Source organism: Phacochoerus africanus, chromosome 1, assembly GCF_016906955.1.
Source record: "Phacochoerus africanus isolate WHEZ1 chromosome 1, ROS_Pafr_v1, whole genome shotgun sequence".
NCBI lineage: Eukaryota > Metazoa > Chordata > Mammalia > Artiodactyla > Suidae > Phacochoerus > Phacochoerus africanus.
Window position 1 is genome coordinate 174,629,187 of NC_062544.1, and position 19,453 is coordinate 174,648,639.

General features: G+C 36.4%; 1 protein-coding gene across 2 annotated transcripts in view; it reads right to left on the reverse strand.

Annotated features, from left to right (window-relative positions):
* Window positions 1-856: 856 nt before the first annotated feature.
* Window positions 857-19,453, reverse strand: part of DHX36 (DEAH-box helicase 36) — a 50,507-nt gene continuing 31,910 nt past the window's right edge. For both annotated transcript variants that reach the window (XM_047785151.1, XM_047785160.1), the window contains exons 18-25: window positions 13,288-13,461; window positions 13,065-13,151; window positions 12,333-12,416; window positions 8,147-8,246; window positions 7,962-8,052; window positions 4,390-4,510; window positions 3,594-3,746; window positions 857-3,223 (exon numbers count right to left, since the gene is read on the reverse strand). In XM_047785151.1, the coding sequence (XP_047641107.1) occupies window positions 3,038-3,223; window positions 3,594-3,746; window positions 4,390-4,510; window positions 7,962-8,052; window positions 8,147-8,246; window positions 12,333-12,416; window positions 13,065-13,151; window positions 13,288-13,461 (996 nt within the window). In that variant the 3' untranslated portion in view covers window positions 857-3,037. The remainder of the gene's footprint in view (window positions 3,224-3,593; window positions 3,747-4,389; window positions 4,511-7,961; window positions 8,053-8,146; window positions 8,247-12,332; window positions 12,417-13,064; window positions 13,152-13,287; window positions 13,462-19,453) is intronic.

The following is a 19,453-nucleotide window of genomic DNA, read 5'->3' on the forward strand; positions in this document are numbered from 1 at the left end:
AGCAGGGGATTAAGTGCAAAGGGACACTTAGGTGACAGGAGTGTTCTATATCAAGATTGTGATGATAGCAATTACATGATTTTATACATTTGACAAAATTCATAGAATTATACATTAAATTGGGTAATTTTGTTATATATAAAATAATATCTTAAAGCTTATTTAAAAAGAGTATGTAACAGCAGTAACATGGTTTTCTTACTATGTTGAATTTCCAAATATTCTACAATGAGGATATACTGTTTTAAAACCAGAATAAAAATGCCATGTAAAAATAATTAGCATATTATAAATATGATTATATTACATGATCACAATTACTTAAAAACAGATATACAAACTCAGAGCTAAAACAGGAGAAGGAAAATTACCATTTACTATGGGTAAGGGAGTACTAAAATAAATTCCCATTACAGCTTTTTTATGATTTCTAACTTTTAGGATGGACTTTGTTTTGAAAATGCAAAAAGAGAAAATCCCATATAATAATTGGTATAAATGTATCTAGAGCTTTTGTCCAAATTAATGAATTAAGAAGGTATAGCATGGACTCACTTTTCAAAGATTATTCAGTGGTTTCTTCAATTTTTTTCTTTTGCCTTAAGTTTCTGTTTCAGGGTTATTTTATTTCAAGAGTTATCCTTAAGGATCACTCATAATGCCAGGACAAAATAGGTTTTTCTTTTTTTTATGTTATTATGTCTTATTCTTTAAAACTACCAAGTAACAAATAGTTCTCAAGCCCAGAATACATCTTTTCACTTAAGTGACACCCTATTCTGTAAACAAAAGCAACAATGTAAATAAATAGCACCTTCGGTTAAAATTTCCACCCTAAATGACTGTAGAGAAGATATAAACTGGGGATAATAATAACTGCTTTAATCTCTCTCAATAGTTCATCCGTTAAACAATTCTTTGGAAACATATCTCCACTTATGGAGATGAAATATTGGTGCGTGACATGGAACCAATTAACTAGTGATCTGTTTTTACAGATTCTTTAAATGCTTTCCACCAAGACCATTTTCACCAACTGACTTCATTTAAAAATGGATAGTAAAAGCAAGGCAAAAGTAGAGAAAGGGGCACAAACATCAATATTATTATAGAACAAACAGGACCTAATGGTCATCGAGTTTAGGCCTAAGATATGCCATAATACGGCTCTATACAAAAATTCAGTGAGAGGGAGATCACTTTGGGGATACTAGACAAGAAAATGGACTCAGAACACACAAATGCATTGAAAACCTTGAAAGCCAATGGTAAGATGACATAACATTCCCAGAAATGACAGCAGTACCTGAACCAGTGCTGTTAAGATCTTCAGAGCTTTATTAATCCATCCCAGTCATTGTACGATACTCCTTTCCTTTGACTTCTTTGGAAGGCAACAATAAAATCTGCAGTTTTTAGGATGCAGCAGGCTGTTTGTTCTTCCTATGTTTCTTTTAGCAGTATGTCCAGTAATTTAACTTCTACAGCTTTTCTCAGACATAAGGGTCAAACTGTTAGATCACAAATTAAATGGTAGAAATAGAGTCCTCAGCAATGATGGACAGTATGTGCTTCAGTTATTACGCTTTCTGCCTATTTATTCAAAAGACCCTACTAAAAGAAGCTAGAACAATGAAGGGTTTATTAAGTCAGAGTCCATGTGCAAGGCAGTTGCAGAGTTGGATAATTCAGCAGCTCACTAACATTTTAAAGGACTCTGGTAATGTTCACCTGCTCACAGAGCCAGCCTTGTGATCCTGAGACAGCTGCGGCACTTCCAAGTGCCAGATTCAGACAAAACAATGTCCAAGGGAGGAGCTTAGATTTCCCCTCTCTATGAGCGAGTAAAAACTTTCTCAGATGTCCCCTTGCAGATCTGTTCTTAGCTGCCATTGGCCAGGACAGATTCACATATTCATGCCTCATCTGTTACTTATAAAGGGAATAAGACCATGCACAATTGGCTTAGAACAATCCAATCCCCAGAAGAGGGTCCAACATCCAGGGGCACAAACCTGCACAGAGAGGGAACAAACAAGCGGGAAAAGAGAGACAAAATGACTGCTGGATAGCAACCAACAGTATTTGTCAAAATCTCACAGGGTTGAAAACATACAGCACCTGTCACATTAGCTTCCACTGGCTGAGAAGGTAAAATAGCACTCAGAGCATGGATGGGGTGGGGGGAGCATAACATAATGGATTGTTATTAAAATATTTCAGGGACAAATAGCCAAGATTTAGTGAATACACAGTACATGCCAGACACTAAACTATGCACTTTATGTATGTTAACATATTTAATCCTCACAACTGTTACCTGTATTTTATAGATAAGGAAAAGGAAACAAAGACAAGTAATTCGCCTAACACATCTAGTTAAGTGACAGAGTTAAAATTTGAACTTAGGTAGTCAGGCTCCAGACCCATGCTTTCAATTGGTACATTATACTGCACATGGTCATGTAAAAAGGGTACAAATAGATAAAAAACATCAAATCAACAAATTGATAGATGGAGATGCAGAAACCAAGCCAAAAAGCTAGCTCAGATTTATACACTGTACATTTTATTAAATACTGGGCTTAATTAGAACAAATTAATTTACTTCTGATAGAAGTTTCATTAGGAAAAAATGTGGATATGTTCAAGTCCTTATTTGACACTGCTTTTTGGCTAACCATTGTATTTTTACTGGTTCGATATTCATTATGGGCAGAGAGAGAGTAGTATTTCATAACAGAACAAAGGAATTTTTCAAGTGGTACTACATTCAAAATATGTAAGAGGAATATTCTCAAAATGTGGGCATGTCCACTACAGAGTATATAATCAGAACATACTGTTTTTTTAAATATTTATAATAGCTACAGATAACATTGTTAACTCATGCACAGTAAGTCTTTACTATCTACTGAAGGTTTCTACCTTACACATGAAAAGTATTCATGTCCTAGGGTTTGGCATCAAGCCAAAAGTTAAACCATGATGGAAAATGGCTGTCAAATTGACTTTTCAGACCACCACAGAAAAGCTGTCAGCTGTAATATCCATCCTGGAATCGTGACGGCAAGTTCCTGGGAGTTGCTTTCTCCTGTGTTTTGATCAAGTCTATAATAGCTGAGAGTACTGCACAGTCTCTGGATTTAGTGTCCTTCCAGTCTACAGGATGGGGGCTTTCAATCTTCTCTTGCAGAAGGATATCTAGTTCCTTTCTTAATTCCTAAAGTTGGAAAAATTGCACATGTTCAATAAGGGCAGATATACTAGCAAACAATGTAATAAAAAGTGACTTTAGCAGGTTCAAGGAATTTCATAAGTAAGCTATTATACAAAAGACTGAAATATTTAGTTGGCAACTAACTAAAGTGTAATTATGAGTAGATGACTTGAGTAAAAAAATTCAAAATTCCATCATATTGAGCCACTGAAAATGGTTCGTAATTATTTCAAAAAACAATTAAAAAAACTATGAATCTATTTCTCAACACAATTGCTCTGCTGAAATAAAGCAAATGTTTAATGTAACTAGATCACAAGACCACATACTAACTTATATGCAGAATCAAAGACAATCATGTAAAGTCAGTCACCTTAACAAGATGGGCAATTCTTGCCGGAGACTGAAAGATAATCCATTCATCTACAGCAATAGTTTCCTGATCACTATCCTTCTGGATGGAAATATCACCTCCAAAAAACAAGAGACAGTATGGGGAAACTTCTGTGCAGTCATACAAGTATATCTATAATGAGAATCAAGGCAAATTAATACATTAAGGGGTCTGAAAGGATTACCGCCACATTAACTCAGTAACATTACTAGTATCAATCTATTAGTGCATTCCTTCTAAAACAGGTATTATCTTGTTAGCGTAATTACAAAGAGTACTATTGAAGAAATACCATTTTAAACAAGCCATTCTTCATCACTTCAGAGAACAAAGGAATTTTATATTTTGCTTCAATATAAAAAAAGCACTATTCTTTAAACAAAATATTTTGAGTGATAAAACACCAATGTAGCTGAAGTTTTCTATTTATCTATAAACAGACTCCCACTTAATATTATGACCAATACATATAAGGTGTATTGACAGGCAAACAAAATTCTTTGTACAATGTAGATTTCTGTATATCAAAATATCAGTATTTCTTGAAAGCATGCTCTGAAAAAAAAATATACAAATAACCTTCCCAATTAATTAAAATAAAAAGATCCATCATGGCAGACCTGCACATTGTAAGTACAAGTTATCTGCTTGAAGTTACATCATATCAGAAACAAAATTTTTTTAAGAGAACAGATTTTGTTTATAAATATAAAAACTATACAACTTAAAAAGTACAAGCCTGTTATTCAGAGCCTTATTTTGTACATTCACTTACACTACTTGTTCTCATCTTCAGGTGATAGATAAGCCAGTTGTAGTGAAACTCTGTTTGCTCCACGTTAACAGATTTAGGATGAATAGCAACTAGTCCATCAGTTTTTGTGTAAACTTTCACCCTGTAAAAAAATTAAAGTGTAGTTTAAAAAAAAAAAAACTCTTGAGGATTCCAAAGCAATCCCAGAATCAAAACAAACTCCAAAAATGAGTTCATTTTATTTCTGCAATATAAATTTTCAAACTTATATTTGAGGAAAGAGAATTTTATTGTAATAAAATATGGAAAAATATCAGCTAAATGTGAATACTCTGGAAGTTTCCATTGTGGCACAGCAGAAATGAAACCGACTAGTACCCATGAGGATACAGGTTTGATCCCTCGCCTCGCTCAGTGTGTCAGGGATCTGGTGTTGCCATGAGCTGTGGTGTAGATCCCGCAGACGCGGCTTGGATCCTGCGTTGCTTTGTCTGTGGCATAGTCCGACAGCTACAGATCTGATTTGACCCCTAGCCTGGAAACTTCCACAAGCCTAAAAAGCCAAAAAAAAAAAAAAAAAAAGGAATACTCTGAATCATACAAATCCTATTCTTTTTTTGTTGTTGTTGTCTTTTGTCCTTTTAGGGCCGCAGCCATGGTATATGGAGGGTCCCAGGCTAGGGGTCCAATGGGAGCTGTAGCCACTGGCCTACGCCAGAGCCAAAGAAACACCAGATCCAAGCCTTGTCTGCGACCTACACCATAGCTCTCGGCAACTCGGGATCCTTAACCCACTGAGCAAGGCCGGGGATCCAATCTGCAACCTCATGGTTCCTAGTTGGATTCGTTAACCACTGAGCCATGACGGGAACTCCCAAATCCTATTCTTAAAGGTATAATTACTCAACATATTAGAAAGGTGAAAGCATATTTCCTAATTATGTTAATACATATCCTATTCTACTGAAGGACAAAGAATGAAATAAATACCCGAGATAATTCTAAGTGACCAGACCAAGAGAAGTCTACACATTTTACTGTCAATCATGATGCTAATAGCCTTCAATTTACAGAATAACTGTGAAATGGTCAATTAAAAAATTTCATGTTATGTACCCAAATACAAAAAATGAATTCTGTTTAAAAAGAACTTTAGTTATAAATGATTTTTAAAAACTTATTCTAAAAAAATATGTTTTTAAATGGCCTCAAACCAAACCCCCAATTTGAAAACAGGAATACCTAGAATAAATGTACATAGCTCTAATTTAGTCTGTTCATTCCTATGGGCTTTCCTTTGATAGTCATAAAAATTTTACCTCGATTTGTAGGAGTTTTTAATTACTCAACAGGGAGATGTTTGATGGTTTATATAGTAGTAATCACTCCATAAAAATGATAATTCATTAATCCTTCCTATTTATTTTTAAGAGCATCTTTTTCATGGTCCTAGAATCCATAATACTTCTATTGGAATCACGAATGACAGTCATGAGTCATTACTCAGAACAAAATCAGCAATTATTTTTCCTCAGCATGCAATTTAACCAATTTCACCCCTATAACCCTGTATCACTAAAGTAGTAAGGGTTGGCAAATTTTTTCTATACAGAACCAGAGAGAAAATATTTTAGGCTTTGTGGATCCTATGATCTCTGTTACAACTACTCAACTCTGCTAGTGTAGCTGGAAAGCAGGCAGAGACAACAGGTTAACAAAGAGGCACGGCTGTGTTCCAACAAAAATTTACATAAATAAGCTTTTGGCCAGTATGTCAAAATGTGCTAACCTCTGGCTTAGACCAAAACAAAGCATCAATCCAAAGAAAACTACGTTTTTTTCATAAAGCCTTCCCATGATGGCAAAAGAATATAAATGTTTGTATTTCAGGAGTTCCCATCATGGCTCAGCAGAAACGAATCTGACTAGCATCCATGAGGACCCAGCTTCCATCCTGGCCTTGCTCAGTGGAAGGATCCGCATTGCCATGAATGTGGTGTAGGTCACAGACTCAGCTCGGATCTCGTGTTGCTGTAGCTGTGCAGGCCAGCAGCTACAGCTCCAATTTGACCCCTAGCCTGGGAACCCCCAAATGCCCTAAAAGGACAAAAAGAAAAGATTCGGGAGTTCCCATCGTGGTGCAGCGGAACCAAATCTGACTAGGAACCATGAGGTTGCAGGTTTGATCCCTGGCCTCACTCAGTGGGTAAGGATCCAGTGCTGCTGTGAGCTGTGGTATAGGTCACAGACGTGGCTTGGATCTGGTGTTGCTATGGCTGTGGCATAGGCTGGCAGCTGTAGCTCCCATTAGACACCTAGCCTGGGAACCTCCATACGTCACAGGTGTGGCCATAAAAAGCAAAAAAAGTTTTGTTTTGTTTCTATTAAGTCATCTGTAGATTTAGGGACATATATCAAGAATCTGACAAAAATACTGATTTCAAAAAAGCAATTACATCACTTAAAATGTGGATAATCCAGCCATGATGGTTAAAATTCATTTTACCCGTATCCTATACCTGAGAACAGGGCTTCTCAACACCAGAATTCTCTGTTGTGGCAGACTGTCCTGTGCACTGTAGAATGTTTACTAGCATCCCTGGCCTCCATCTACTAGATGCTAAAAGTATATATACCTCCAGTTTTAACAAGTGCAAATGTCTGCAGACATTGTCAAATGTACCTGAGGAGGCAAAAACATCCAGGTTGAGAACCAATGGCACTAGGACAATGTCTGCACATTAGTCTATCCTTTGAGGCCTAAATTTTTTCATGTTCACAGACTATCCAACTTTTTTTATTTACTATTAGTTCAAATATTTTAATTTTAATATATAATGATGTTTTATATGCCTAACAGAAATGCCTAATGTGGCCTAATAAAGCCATAATTTCCCCAGTACTACTAGATACCTATGCCTTTCAAAAAAAAAAAATTTGGAATTATTTCTTTAGAACATAATAAATTATTGTTATGAATCCACTGGGCCAGTGATTGCTTTAATGACAGATGACACATAATTCTAACTTAGAGCATCTTCCAAAAGTGTGGCACCAATTCACATACCACTAGTCATTTGTGACTTTGAGTTTCTCTTTTTCCTCACTAGAATGAGTTCATTTACTGGGCAAAAATACGCTGACCCTATTTGTATTTATATTTAAAAGTTATGCTTTCTTTCTCAAAATAGTGAGCTCACCACAATTTTATTTTCAAAGAGCTAAAGTACAAAATTATCTGTTTTACAAGAGAGGGGGAAAAAAATCCTGAAACAAAATCTCTAAGCAATGTTCACCCAGGCACTGGTTTTTAATAGCTGGCTTAGTGTTTTCATATTTACACTGGTATTACATTTTAGTATCATTCTTAGCAAATAATGGATGATGGAAGAGCTGATGCCAGTGAAGCGCTATGAGGGGAAGCGATGCCTATATTAAATAGTTTGTCTTCTCTTTAATGACCAAAAGTAAAAAACAACAATATAGCCCAAATATGAGTAAGAATAAATGTACACTATAAGCCCCTACTGCATTAGAAGATTTCAAAAGACTGAAAGAACTACAAATAATTCACAGTAATCTTCAATGCTTACATTTTTCTTTTTTTACCCAAATTTAGTCGGATTTTAGCAACTTTGGGATATAAACCAGCACAGATGACAGCCTTAATTATCTTCTCATTATCTATTGGGGGTGGGAAAGTAGAGAAAAAAAAGAGTAAAATACTGATACAACTGACAACAGCAGCAAGTTATTTACACTGTATTTTCTGCTTTACCTGAATTTATATTAGATTCTGGATCTTTAGGATTTCTACTGCGTACAAATCCAGCTCCAAGAAGATGCTCAGCAAACTGCCCTTTCATGTTATGCAGCATCTAGGGAGCAATGTTAACAAACAGAACTAGAGTAACTTTCAAACAAGTTTATAGGGGTTATAAAGCATGTACTTTTAAGTAAATGTAGTGATAAGCTTTCCTTGCTTTATAAAACAGTTGTGCAAAAATGTGCTATTTTGGAGCAGGCATTGGTAAACTACAAAATTTATCAAAATCTGTCTTTGTCAATAAAGTTTTATTGGAACAAAGCCATAACCGTTCATCTACAGATTTTCTATGATTGCTTCTGCACTGTAATGGTAGAGATGAGTGGCTGCAACAGAGACCATATTTGTCTGATTTTTTATAGAAAAGGCCTGCCTCTTATAGGGAATAAACAACTGATATTTAATGATTATTTCACTTTGCAAAAAGACTAACTTTCAAAATTGCTCTCCACCTAATAGTTTGAAAAACAAAACAAACAAACAAACAAAAAACCCCAGAAAATCATAAAGAAAATAACCAGTATCTTTACATGTATTGCTGAGACTTAACTATTGTTATATCCTGGCACAAATACTTAAGGCTTGTCTCTTGTTTTATTATTATTATTATTATTATTTTTTTAAATCTTCATTTTTTAAAAATTTATTTATTTATTTATTTTTTGTCTTTTGTCTTTTTTGTTGTTGCTATTTCTTGGGCCGCTCCCGCGGCATATGGAGGTTCCCAGGCTAGGGGTTGAATCGGAGCTGTAGCCACCGGCCTACGCCAGAGCCACAGCAACGCGGGATCTGAGCCGCATCTGCAACCTACACCACAGCTCACGGCAACGCCGGATCGTTAACCCACTGAGCAAGGGCAGGGACCGAACCCACAACCTCATGGTTCCTAGTCGGATTCGTTAACCACTGCGCCACGACGGGAACTCCTCTTGTTTTATTTTTATTTTCAAGAAAAATCACTATTTGAGTAAAAATGATACATGGCTCATTATAAAGCATTCAAGTAAAATAGAAAAGTGTAAAAGAAGAAATTTCCCTACATTCAATACTGTCAGAAATATTATTAACTAAGTAAATAATACTGCAGGCACTTAGCATCTATAATGACAGAAGAGTTAGCCAGAAATGCTATCCTAAAAAATGGGTTAAGTGTACAGCAAAAATTGACAACATTATAAATAACTATATTTGAATAAATTTTTTTTAAATGGGCTAAGAGTACAGAAACTGTTTATAAAAGTATTAAATATTAAAAAAGACAGAAATGAAACTGAAGTAGAGGAATCTTATATTTTATAATCACAAGAGAGATCCTTGTGAGCTTAAAATAGATTAAGAAACATAAAGTTGGTCATACTTAAGTATACTTAGCCCTTTTACAAACTGTGACTTTTAGTTTCCCCACCTAATTTTTCTGTAATTGACTCTCTAGTCTAACTCCTGGTTTTTATTACCATTATTGCTTATTATTCAAAATAACCTTTACACCCTATTCTGGATCCATAATTCCCAATACTGTTTTGTATTTCTTCTATATTCCAATAATTTCAATGTACACCATCAAGTTGGCATAGCATGTACTCTCCACTCCTGAATTCTTTTATAATTCTTTTTTTGTGTGTGTCTTTTTGCCATTTCTTGGGCCGCTCCCGCAGCATATGGAGGTTCCCAGGCTAGAGGTCCAATCGGAGCTGTAGCCGCCAGCCTATGCCACGGCCACAGCAACGCAGCATCCGAGCCGCATCAGCGACCTACACCACAGCTCACGGCAACGCCGGATCCTTAACCCACTGAGCAAGGCCAGTGATCGAACCTGCAACCTCATGGTTCCTAGTTGGATTCGTTAACCACTGTGCCACGATGGGAACTCCTGAATTCTTTTATAATTCTTAACAGGCAGCATTTCAGTCTTAGTGAGTTTTTCAAGAACAGCTCATAGGTGCAATATTTTAAGTGCCTTCTTGCTGTTTGTCATTTCTCTTTATACTTGAAATAGTATCTTGACTGGATAGAATATCCTAAAATAATACTTGGATTCAGCCATCTTTTCATACCGTGGTCAATTCATTTTTTTCTATTCAGGGAAATGTTCTTACATATATCTTTTTGAACACATATCCAATTACACCCGAATTTTTTCTTTTTTCTTTTGCTTTTTAGGGCAATATCCATGGAATATGGAAGTTCCCAGGCTAGGGGTCAAATCGGAGCTGCAGCTGTCAACCTACATCACAGCCATAGCCACGAGGCATCTTCCACCCACACACCACAGGTCACGGCAACACCAGATCCTTAACCAACTGAGCAAGGCCAGGGATCGAACCTGCATCCTCACGGATACTAGTTGGGCTCGCTACTGCTAAGCCACAATGGGAACTTCCCCAGTTCTGTTTTGTTTTTTTAATTCTAGATTTATAATGTTGTGCCAATTTCTGCTGTACAGCAAAGCAACCCAGTCATACACATACATATACATTCTTTTTTCTCATACTATCTTCCATCATGTTTTATCCCAAGAGGCTGGATATAGTTCCCTGAGTTGTACAGTAGGAACACTTGAATTTTCTACATAGACACCCATTACCTTCATGATGGATCAGTCCCTGTCTTTCTGTCTATAAGCTTTCTACTGATTATTATTTTTTTTTTGTAGCTGCATCTATAAACTGTGATTATCTCAAGCCTTTCATCTATGGCAACATTATCCTTTAAAGTGTTGCCCAAAATTTTGGACTTCCGTTATGGCTCAGAGGAAACAAACCCAACTAGTATCCCTGAGGATGCAGGTTTGATCCCTGGCCTCACTCAAGTGGGTTAAGGATCCAGCATTGCTGCAAGCTGTGGCATATGTTGCAGACGTGGCTCAGATCCTATGTTGCTATGGCTGTGGTGTAGGCCAGCAGCTGTAGGTCCAGTTAGACCCCCAAGCATTGGAACTTTCATATGCAGCATGTGTGGCCCTAAAAACAAATAAATAAAATAAAAACAAAGTGTTACCCATTTTGCTCCTTGATTCTTTGGTCTCCAATTTGTCTTCTTAGCTCAGCAGTCTTTTCCTTCATTCTATACTGGTTTATTTCTCTTATCTTTGTTTTACGGAATTCACATTCTTAAACTATTCCTTACTATGAAGTTTTTTTTTTTTTTTTGGTCTTTTTGCCATTTCTTGGGCTGCTACTATGGCATATGGAGGTTCTCAGGCTAGGGGTCCAATTGGAGCTGTAGACGCCAGCCTACACCAGAGCCACAGCAACACAGGATCCGAGCCGCATCTGTGACCTACACCACAGCTCAGGACAACGCCGGATCCTTAACCCACTGAGCAAGTCCAGGAATCAAACCTGCAACCTCATGGTTCCTAGTCGGATTTGTTTCTGCTGTGCCACGACAGGAACTCCATTCCTTACTATGAAGTTTTATCTTCTTTTGAGACACTAGGTTTCATCTTTTTCTTCAATGGCTGTAGTATCTTTCAGAGTGGTCAGGACCCTTCTTTTCACTTTGTTAATTAAACACGCTAGATTCAGATTCTTTTACCTCCATAGATTTGTTAAATGTCTACTACTGGGGTTCACGCCACATAGTTGAAGTGTAATATGATGGGGGAGGTAAGGATATTCCTCCTCCAACTGGCTTGAGATTACTTCTCCAGTTCAGTGTAGAGTTTGAAGTTTAATGTGCATCTGCCCTGTTTATATTGTTTACGTTTTTCTGTTTCACCAATGCCTCCTGCTCAGTGTTTCCTTACTATACCAAGTTAGTTAAGGATAAAAATACCTACCCAAAAGTTAAAGATACTCACCCTATTTGATATTTTAAAATAGATTTTAGGAGTATTAGTGAAGTTTTTCAGGATAAATCAGCAAAATGAACAAAAGGGTGGGTGCAGGAATAGTAAGTAAGCCTCTGTCTTCCTGCTAACCTCTGGACTCTTAGTTTTTTATTATGTTATAAAACTTTTCTTACTTGGATGCAGTTGATTTAATATATATTCCTTCTATTTTTCTATATAATCATTTGATTTCATTAGACAAACACACATAATTAACTTTTTGTTACAGATCTGATTATACAAAATGGATACATATATTCACTTATCTAGCATATATGAGAATCACTTCAAAACAGTCACCATTACCTGCAGTGTGTTTGAAGACAGAAAATATTCCCAGCAATAGTCTTTTTCATATCTGAAACCACGTCGTCTAGCTTCTTCCCAGCCCTATGGGGCAAAGAAATGAAGAAATAGTGATACTGTTCTCCAAAGCAAAGATTACTTAATAGTTTGTCTTTATTTTGCAAATAACTGAATCTCCTACTGGCATTTTTGTTGTAAAAAAAAAGTCAAAGAATTTTGAAATTAACCAACTAAAAAAACAAACTTCTCATGATCCTAGTCATTAAGAGATAACCAAAATAACTTTAGTAGAAAGATACTACTCTATACACCAATTACATTTAAATGCTGCAAAGATGTATGATAAAGTTTATCTTCTGATAAGCCTGGCTTTAAGAATATATCCTGAATAGTATACACGATTATGATAACTCTACTAAAAAGTTAAATCTGAATATAGGTATAGCTTATTAATGAACAAAAAGAGACCATCTATCATGAATGTTGATAAGACAAAGATATAAATGAATAATAGCAAATAAAATTTTAAAATAAATTATTCAGTTGTTCCTTTGTTATTAAAACACAAATACAGTCTTCTTCCCAAAAGGGGAAATGTACTGAGGTACCACAAAATTGAAAAATGATACTTTTTTTTCAAATATTCACCTAATTTTAAAAATTGTCATTTAGCAATTTATTCCTAAAACCTATAATACAGATTTTAAGAACTTAAATATGTTCCAATATTACCTCAAATGCATTCACAACTGTGAGGTGGTCACTTTTAGTATCCTTTGCCAATTCCTTTCTTCTTGCATCTGCAACCTTTTCTTTCCCCTACAAACAGATAAAGGCAGCTTAAATTGCTCTGATGGTATATAACAGAGAATGGCATTCTAATAAAAAATGTATCTAAACAAATACCTATCCTGTGTATCTAAATATATCTAGCCTTTTATTTGGTATGTCTTACCAATGGAATCACAAAGGGGTCTTTGAAGCTGAGACTAGCAGCAATGGTGAGTACTGGATCTAAGCAGCAGAACAGAGCTCCAAAAAGAATCATTTTTCCAATGTGTGGCTCAACTGGTAATCGTGCTAAGTGGACTCCAAGAGGTGTCAATTCTTCTTGTTTATCCAGAGCATTCTGTAAAGTAAAAGTTTATGTTTAAAAGACACTGCAAAGTATCACATTTTAGTTTGCTTAAAAAAAAAACAAAATAGGAGTTCATCGTGGTTCAGTGGTTAATGAACCCAACTAGTATCCTTGAGGATGCAGGTTCAATCCCTGGCCTTGCTCAGTGGGGTAAGGATGTGGCGTTACTGTGAGCTGTGGTGTAGGTCACAGGCATGGCTTGGATCCTGTGTTGCTGTGGCTGTGGTGAAGGCTGGCAGCTACAGCTCTAATTCGATCACTAGCCTGGGAACCTCCATATGCCACAGGTGCAGCCCTAAGGAAAAAAAAAAAAAAAAACCAGGATACTCCTCACTCTCTTACGTTCAAATGCTTTATTATGTTCCGCTTTAGTTTTCCTCATCAAAAGATAAGTTCTGATATCCTCAAAGGTTAGAAACTTCCTTAAATAAAAACAAAACTAATCCACATCTCGGCTTTACTATAAATGTTAGAAGAGAAATGAGAGTATAAATAAGCAACATTAGCAAGCCTTCAATGAAATACAGAAAATCATCCAGTAAGGCAAAAGAGTTGTGGGAAAATTAAAACAAAAAATGAGACACCGTTGTATATTTGGAGTATACAATGCATAGCTCCATGGTAGTACTTTAGGAGGCATGAGAAAGGAGGGCAAGAGGTAAAAGATACCCAGAATTCCCCAAAATGGGAGTGACTGCCATTCGGATTACCTAGGTAACTTGATCCAGTAATCCCACTGAGCGCAGCTAGAAAAGCTGCTTGAAGACACCAGGAGTTGGGGAGAGACAGAAGTCCAGGGAAGGAACCCAAAATTGGGTGTTTTTCCCCAGAAGAGGCAACAACACAAATCCTCTGTGGCAGAAACTATCACCGTAACCTCCAAGTTTTTATCTAAAAAGACCTTTGTAAATACAATGTCCAGAACAATTCAAAACAAGATTTAAACAACAAAATAATAAAAATATAACTCGTATTGCACCCCGCTTCTTCCATTGGTAACAAGCCGCTAATTTGTTACGAGGTGGGGTAGTGGGAGGTACAAGATAGTAGTTTAAGATTACAAGGATATAGTCCATTGGGTGTAAAATAATCTACAAGCATGTATTGTAAACATAATAGTATTTTGTAATAATTGTAAATGAAGTGGAACTTTTGAAAATTGTACAAAACATTTTTTAGTAAATGAAATCAAACAAACAAACAAACAATGAGTTCCCTTTGTGATTCAGTGGATTAGATTAAGAACCCAGCATAGTGTCCATGAGGCTGTGGGTGCAATCCCTGGCCTTGCTCAGTGGGGTTAAGGATTAGCTGTTGCCACGAGCTGCAGCACAGGTCGCAGATGCAGCTTGGATCTGGTGTTGCTGTGGCTGTAGTGTAGGCCCGCAGCTATAGCGCCGATTCAACCCTAGCCCAGCAACTTCCATGTCACAGGAGCAGCTGTAAAAAGAAAACACACACACACACACACACACACCCCTAAAACTCATATATGCCACATCAGACACAGACCTCTACTAAACTTAATGGAGGAAATAACCTCAATGATATAAAGACTCTTTCAGAGAATAGAAAATATATATATACAAATATAAAATACTCTGAACTTTCTGAGCCTAGCATAATCTTGTTTACCTACCTGACAGAAATATTTGGAAAAAGGAAAACTGAATAATCTTATACATGAGAAACTAAAACCAAAATAAACTCAACTGAATCCCAGCAAGTTAGGTTTGTTCCAGGTATGAAAACTGGTTTAACATTAAATCAATGTAATTCAATACATTACAATTTAAACATGAAAAACAGCATGATGCTACAAGCTCGTTAGAATCCAAAAAGGTGTTTATAAAATCAATTATCCATGTATGATAAAAATCTCTTTGTAAACTAAGAGTGGAAAATTCCATAATTTGATAGTTTCTACAAAATATCTTCAAAAAACACACTCAATGAATTATTGACAGCTTTCCCTTTGAGATTAAGAACACAAGAATGTACACCATCATATCACTTCTGCTCAACCCTGTCCTAGGGATACTGGATAATAATGGAAGGGATTAAGTAAAACTGCAATTATTTAGAGATGCGACTGACCATAAAAAAAACTATATATAATTATCAGAATAAGTGGGTTTCATAGCACTAATAAACATAAGGTCAACATTCAAAACCAATTTTAGGAGTTCCCATTGTGGCACAGTGGTTAACGAATCCGACTAGGAACCACGAGGTTGCGGGTTCGGTCCCTGCCCTTGCTCAGTGGGTTAACGATCCGGCATTGCCGTGAGCTGTGGTGTAGGTTGCAGGCGCGGCTCGGATCCCGCGTTGCTGTGGCTCTGGCGTAGGCCGGTGGCTATGGCTCCGATTCGACCCCTAGCCTGGGAAACCTCCACATGCCACAGGGGCGGCCCAAGAAATAGCAAAAAAAAATGACAAAAAAAAAAAAAGAAATCAGTGTATATCATATGCCATTTAATAAATCTAAGGAAAAAATATAAAAAAAAAATTTTAATTTCTGTATATCAGACTCACAAGAAAATGAAAAATTTTAAAGTTAACATAGAATCCAAAACTACCACTGAGAAGTAAGTCTTTAAACACTGAAACACACAAGAGAAACTGAATAACTAAATCAATGGGAAAGATCATGTTCCTGTTTGATAAGACTCAATATTATAATTAAGGCAGTGTGCCACCAGCTCAAGACAGAAACATTACACCAACAGAATAAAGCAGAGCCTACAAACAGACATATAAATCCATAGACACCTCATCTATGACAACGGCTGCAGAACAAAGAGGAAAGGAAGTACTTTTCCATAAAGTTTTGGTCAACTGATCTACTTATCTAAAAACTTTGATTTTCTACCTCACCTACACACACCCACACAAAACCAACTGCAGATAGATTACATACATAAGTGTGAAAAAGAACACAAAAAAGGTAAAGCAATACATCCTCATGACTCTAGGATAAAGACTTACTAAAGGACAAAAAGCAGTAACAATAAAAAGATTGACACATTTGATATTAAAATTAGGAATTTGTCAAAAACACTATTAAAAAATAGAAAGGTAAAAATACAAACATGTGTAATACACAGTTGACAAAAGGCTCAGACCAAGAGTATACAAAATGTTGGAGTTCCCATCATGGCGCAATAGAAACAAATCCGACTAGGAACCATGAGGTCACGGGTTTGATCCCTGGCATTGCCGTGAGGTGTGGTGTAGGTTGCAGACGCGGTTTGGATCCTACGTTGCTGTGGCTCTGGCGTAGGCCAGAGGCTACAGCTCCGATTTGACCCCTAGCCTGGGAACCTCCACATGTAGCAGGTGCGGCCCTAGAAAGACAAAAGAGTACACAAAAAGTATACTATGTCATTTTACAACAGAAAAACAAGCATCAATAATTTATACATGAGACTATCCAAATGGGCAATAAACATGCCTAAAAATTCAATAGTAGTCATGGCAATGCAAATTAAAACCACAACTACTATACACCTATCAACATGCTAAGGGTTGTTGGCACTTCAGAACTCCGAGAACTCTCTCCTACACTGGTAATAGTGTAACTAGTCCAATAGCTTTGGAAAAATGGTTGGGTGTTAGCTATCGAAGTTAATCATATATATACATTACAACCAAATAAATTCACTCCTAAGTGTATATCCCTGAGAAATACTTAAACATGTACACCAAGAAGCACTGAATATTAAAGAATATTCATACCAGCACTGTATGCAATAGCTTCAAATTAGAAATAACTATAATGCCTTTCGGTGGTAATATAATAACAGAATATGGTAAAGAAATTAAAATGAATGAACTAGGGAGTTTCTACTGTGGCTCAGCAGTAATGAACCTGACTACTATACATGAGGATACAAATTCGATCCCTAGCCTTGCTCAGTGGCCTAAGGATCTGGCATTGCTGCAAGCTGTGGTTCAAGACTCTCCCGTGCTGCTGTGGGAGTGGCATAGGCTGGCAGCTGCAGCTCTAATTCAACCCCTAACCTGGGAACTTACATATGCTGTAGGTGCTAAAAAACAAAAAAGAAAGAGAATGAATGAACTATAGCTAAAAGCAATTAATACACATGAATCTCAAAATTTTCAGTAAAAGAATTCAGAGCCTAGTGTCCCCTTTCAAAAATTAAAAATAAAGCTCAAAAAACACCCCCCCCCACATCCTATATAAATTCACGTAAAGTTTGCAAAGGATTAAATTAAACCGAGCTCTTTACAAAGGCGTATACTGGAATGGCAAAACCAAGAAAAGCAAGGGATTACCATTCAAGTCACGATAGAGGTTATTTTTGGGGACTGAGTAACAGCAGAATGATTGGAAGAGTATGAGGTGGGCTTTTAGGATAATGGAAATGTTTTTAACTTCTTAACATGAATAAAAACAACATAGTGCCTACTTTGTAATAAATCATTAAGCTGGACTTTTTTTTGTCTCAATTTTTTTCAGGTGAAGTACAAAAGATTTACAATGTTTCAGGTAAACAGCAAAATGATTTAGTTATGTATCTACATATACATACCTACATTATCTTTCAAATTCTTTTCCATTACGGGTTACTACAAAATATTGACTATAGTTCCCTGTGCTATGTAACAGGTCCTGTTTTTCACCTACTTTATATATAGTAGTGTTTAATCTGTTAATTCCCAATTCCAAATTTCTCTCTCCCTCTCTTCCCCTTTGGTAACTGTAAGTTTGCTTTCTACATCTGTGAATCTATTTCTGTTTTGTAAGTTCCTTTGCATCATTCTTTTCTTTAGATTCCATATATGAGATAACATATGTCTTTCTCTGACTTGTTTCACTTAATATGACGATCTGTAAGTCCATCTGTGTTGCTACAAAGAGCATTTTTTCCTTCTTTTTTTATGGCTGAGTAATATCCCACTGTATATATGTACCAAATCTTCTTTATCCACTCCTCTGTTGATGGACATTTAAGATGCTTCCATGTCTTGGCTACTGTAAACAGTGCTGATGTGAACACGATGGTGCATGTACATTCAAATTATGGTTTTCTCCAGATATATGACCAGGAGTAGGACTGCAGGATCATGTGGTAACTCCATTTTGTTTTTTAAGGAACCCCCATATTGTTTTCCACAGTCGCTGCAACAATTTACATTCCCACCAACAGTGTTGGAGGGATTTTCCTCTTTTTCCCCATACCCTCTCCAGCATTTATTGTTTATAGACTTTTAAATGATGGCCATTCTGACCAGTATGAGTTGATGCCTCATTTAATACTGGAATGGCAAGCTGTATTTCACAATAAAAAGGTTAAGGTTTTTTGCTTTTTTTTTTTAATGTAGGGTTCAGACCCGTTGCTGGCAAGGATACACAGGGCCTTTTTTTTTATAATTTTGTTGCCTGCAAATGGCTAATTAGGACTGATTCTTAAATTCAGTTGGGAGAGAGCAAAGTCCACTCTGGCTTCAGAGTCCAGCTATCCTGTGGTCATCTTTCTCCACCACAGGTAAGCTGATTCTCTGATCACCACATCTGGCTCTCTATTGCTATGTTTTATTAGATAAAATTCTGGAGGGGAAGAGAGGTCAGTAGTAAAACTGCACAACTCCCTAAAATGCCAATAACCTCACTAAATCTAACTGAAATTCCAACAAAGATGGTCTGATAAGTTACAAATGCTTTTCACTTAAACAACTCATTATTCCCATTGAGCTATTTCAGTGTTTTCATATGGACTAAATTCTCAAAATTATCTGTATAGATTGCTCAAATAAAATTGAGAAGTGAAATACATCTTTAGCATCCCCAACCCAGCAAAAATCAACAGAATTTTAGCACTGACAAAAAAATGTTTATTTCTGTGATGTTCATATGGTAGCTACCTACTGAGCATCTAAAATGTACGTGTGACCAAGATACAGAATTTGTAATTTGTAATTTAATTCCAATGTTTAAATGCAGTCATGTGACTGGCAG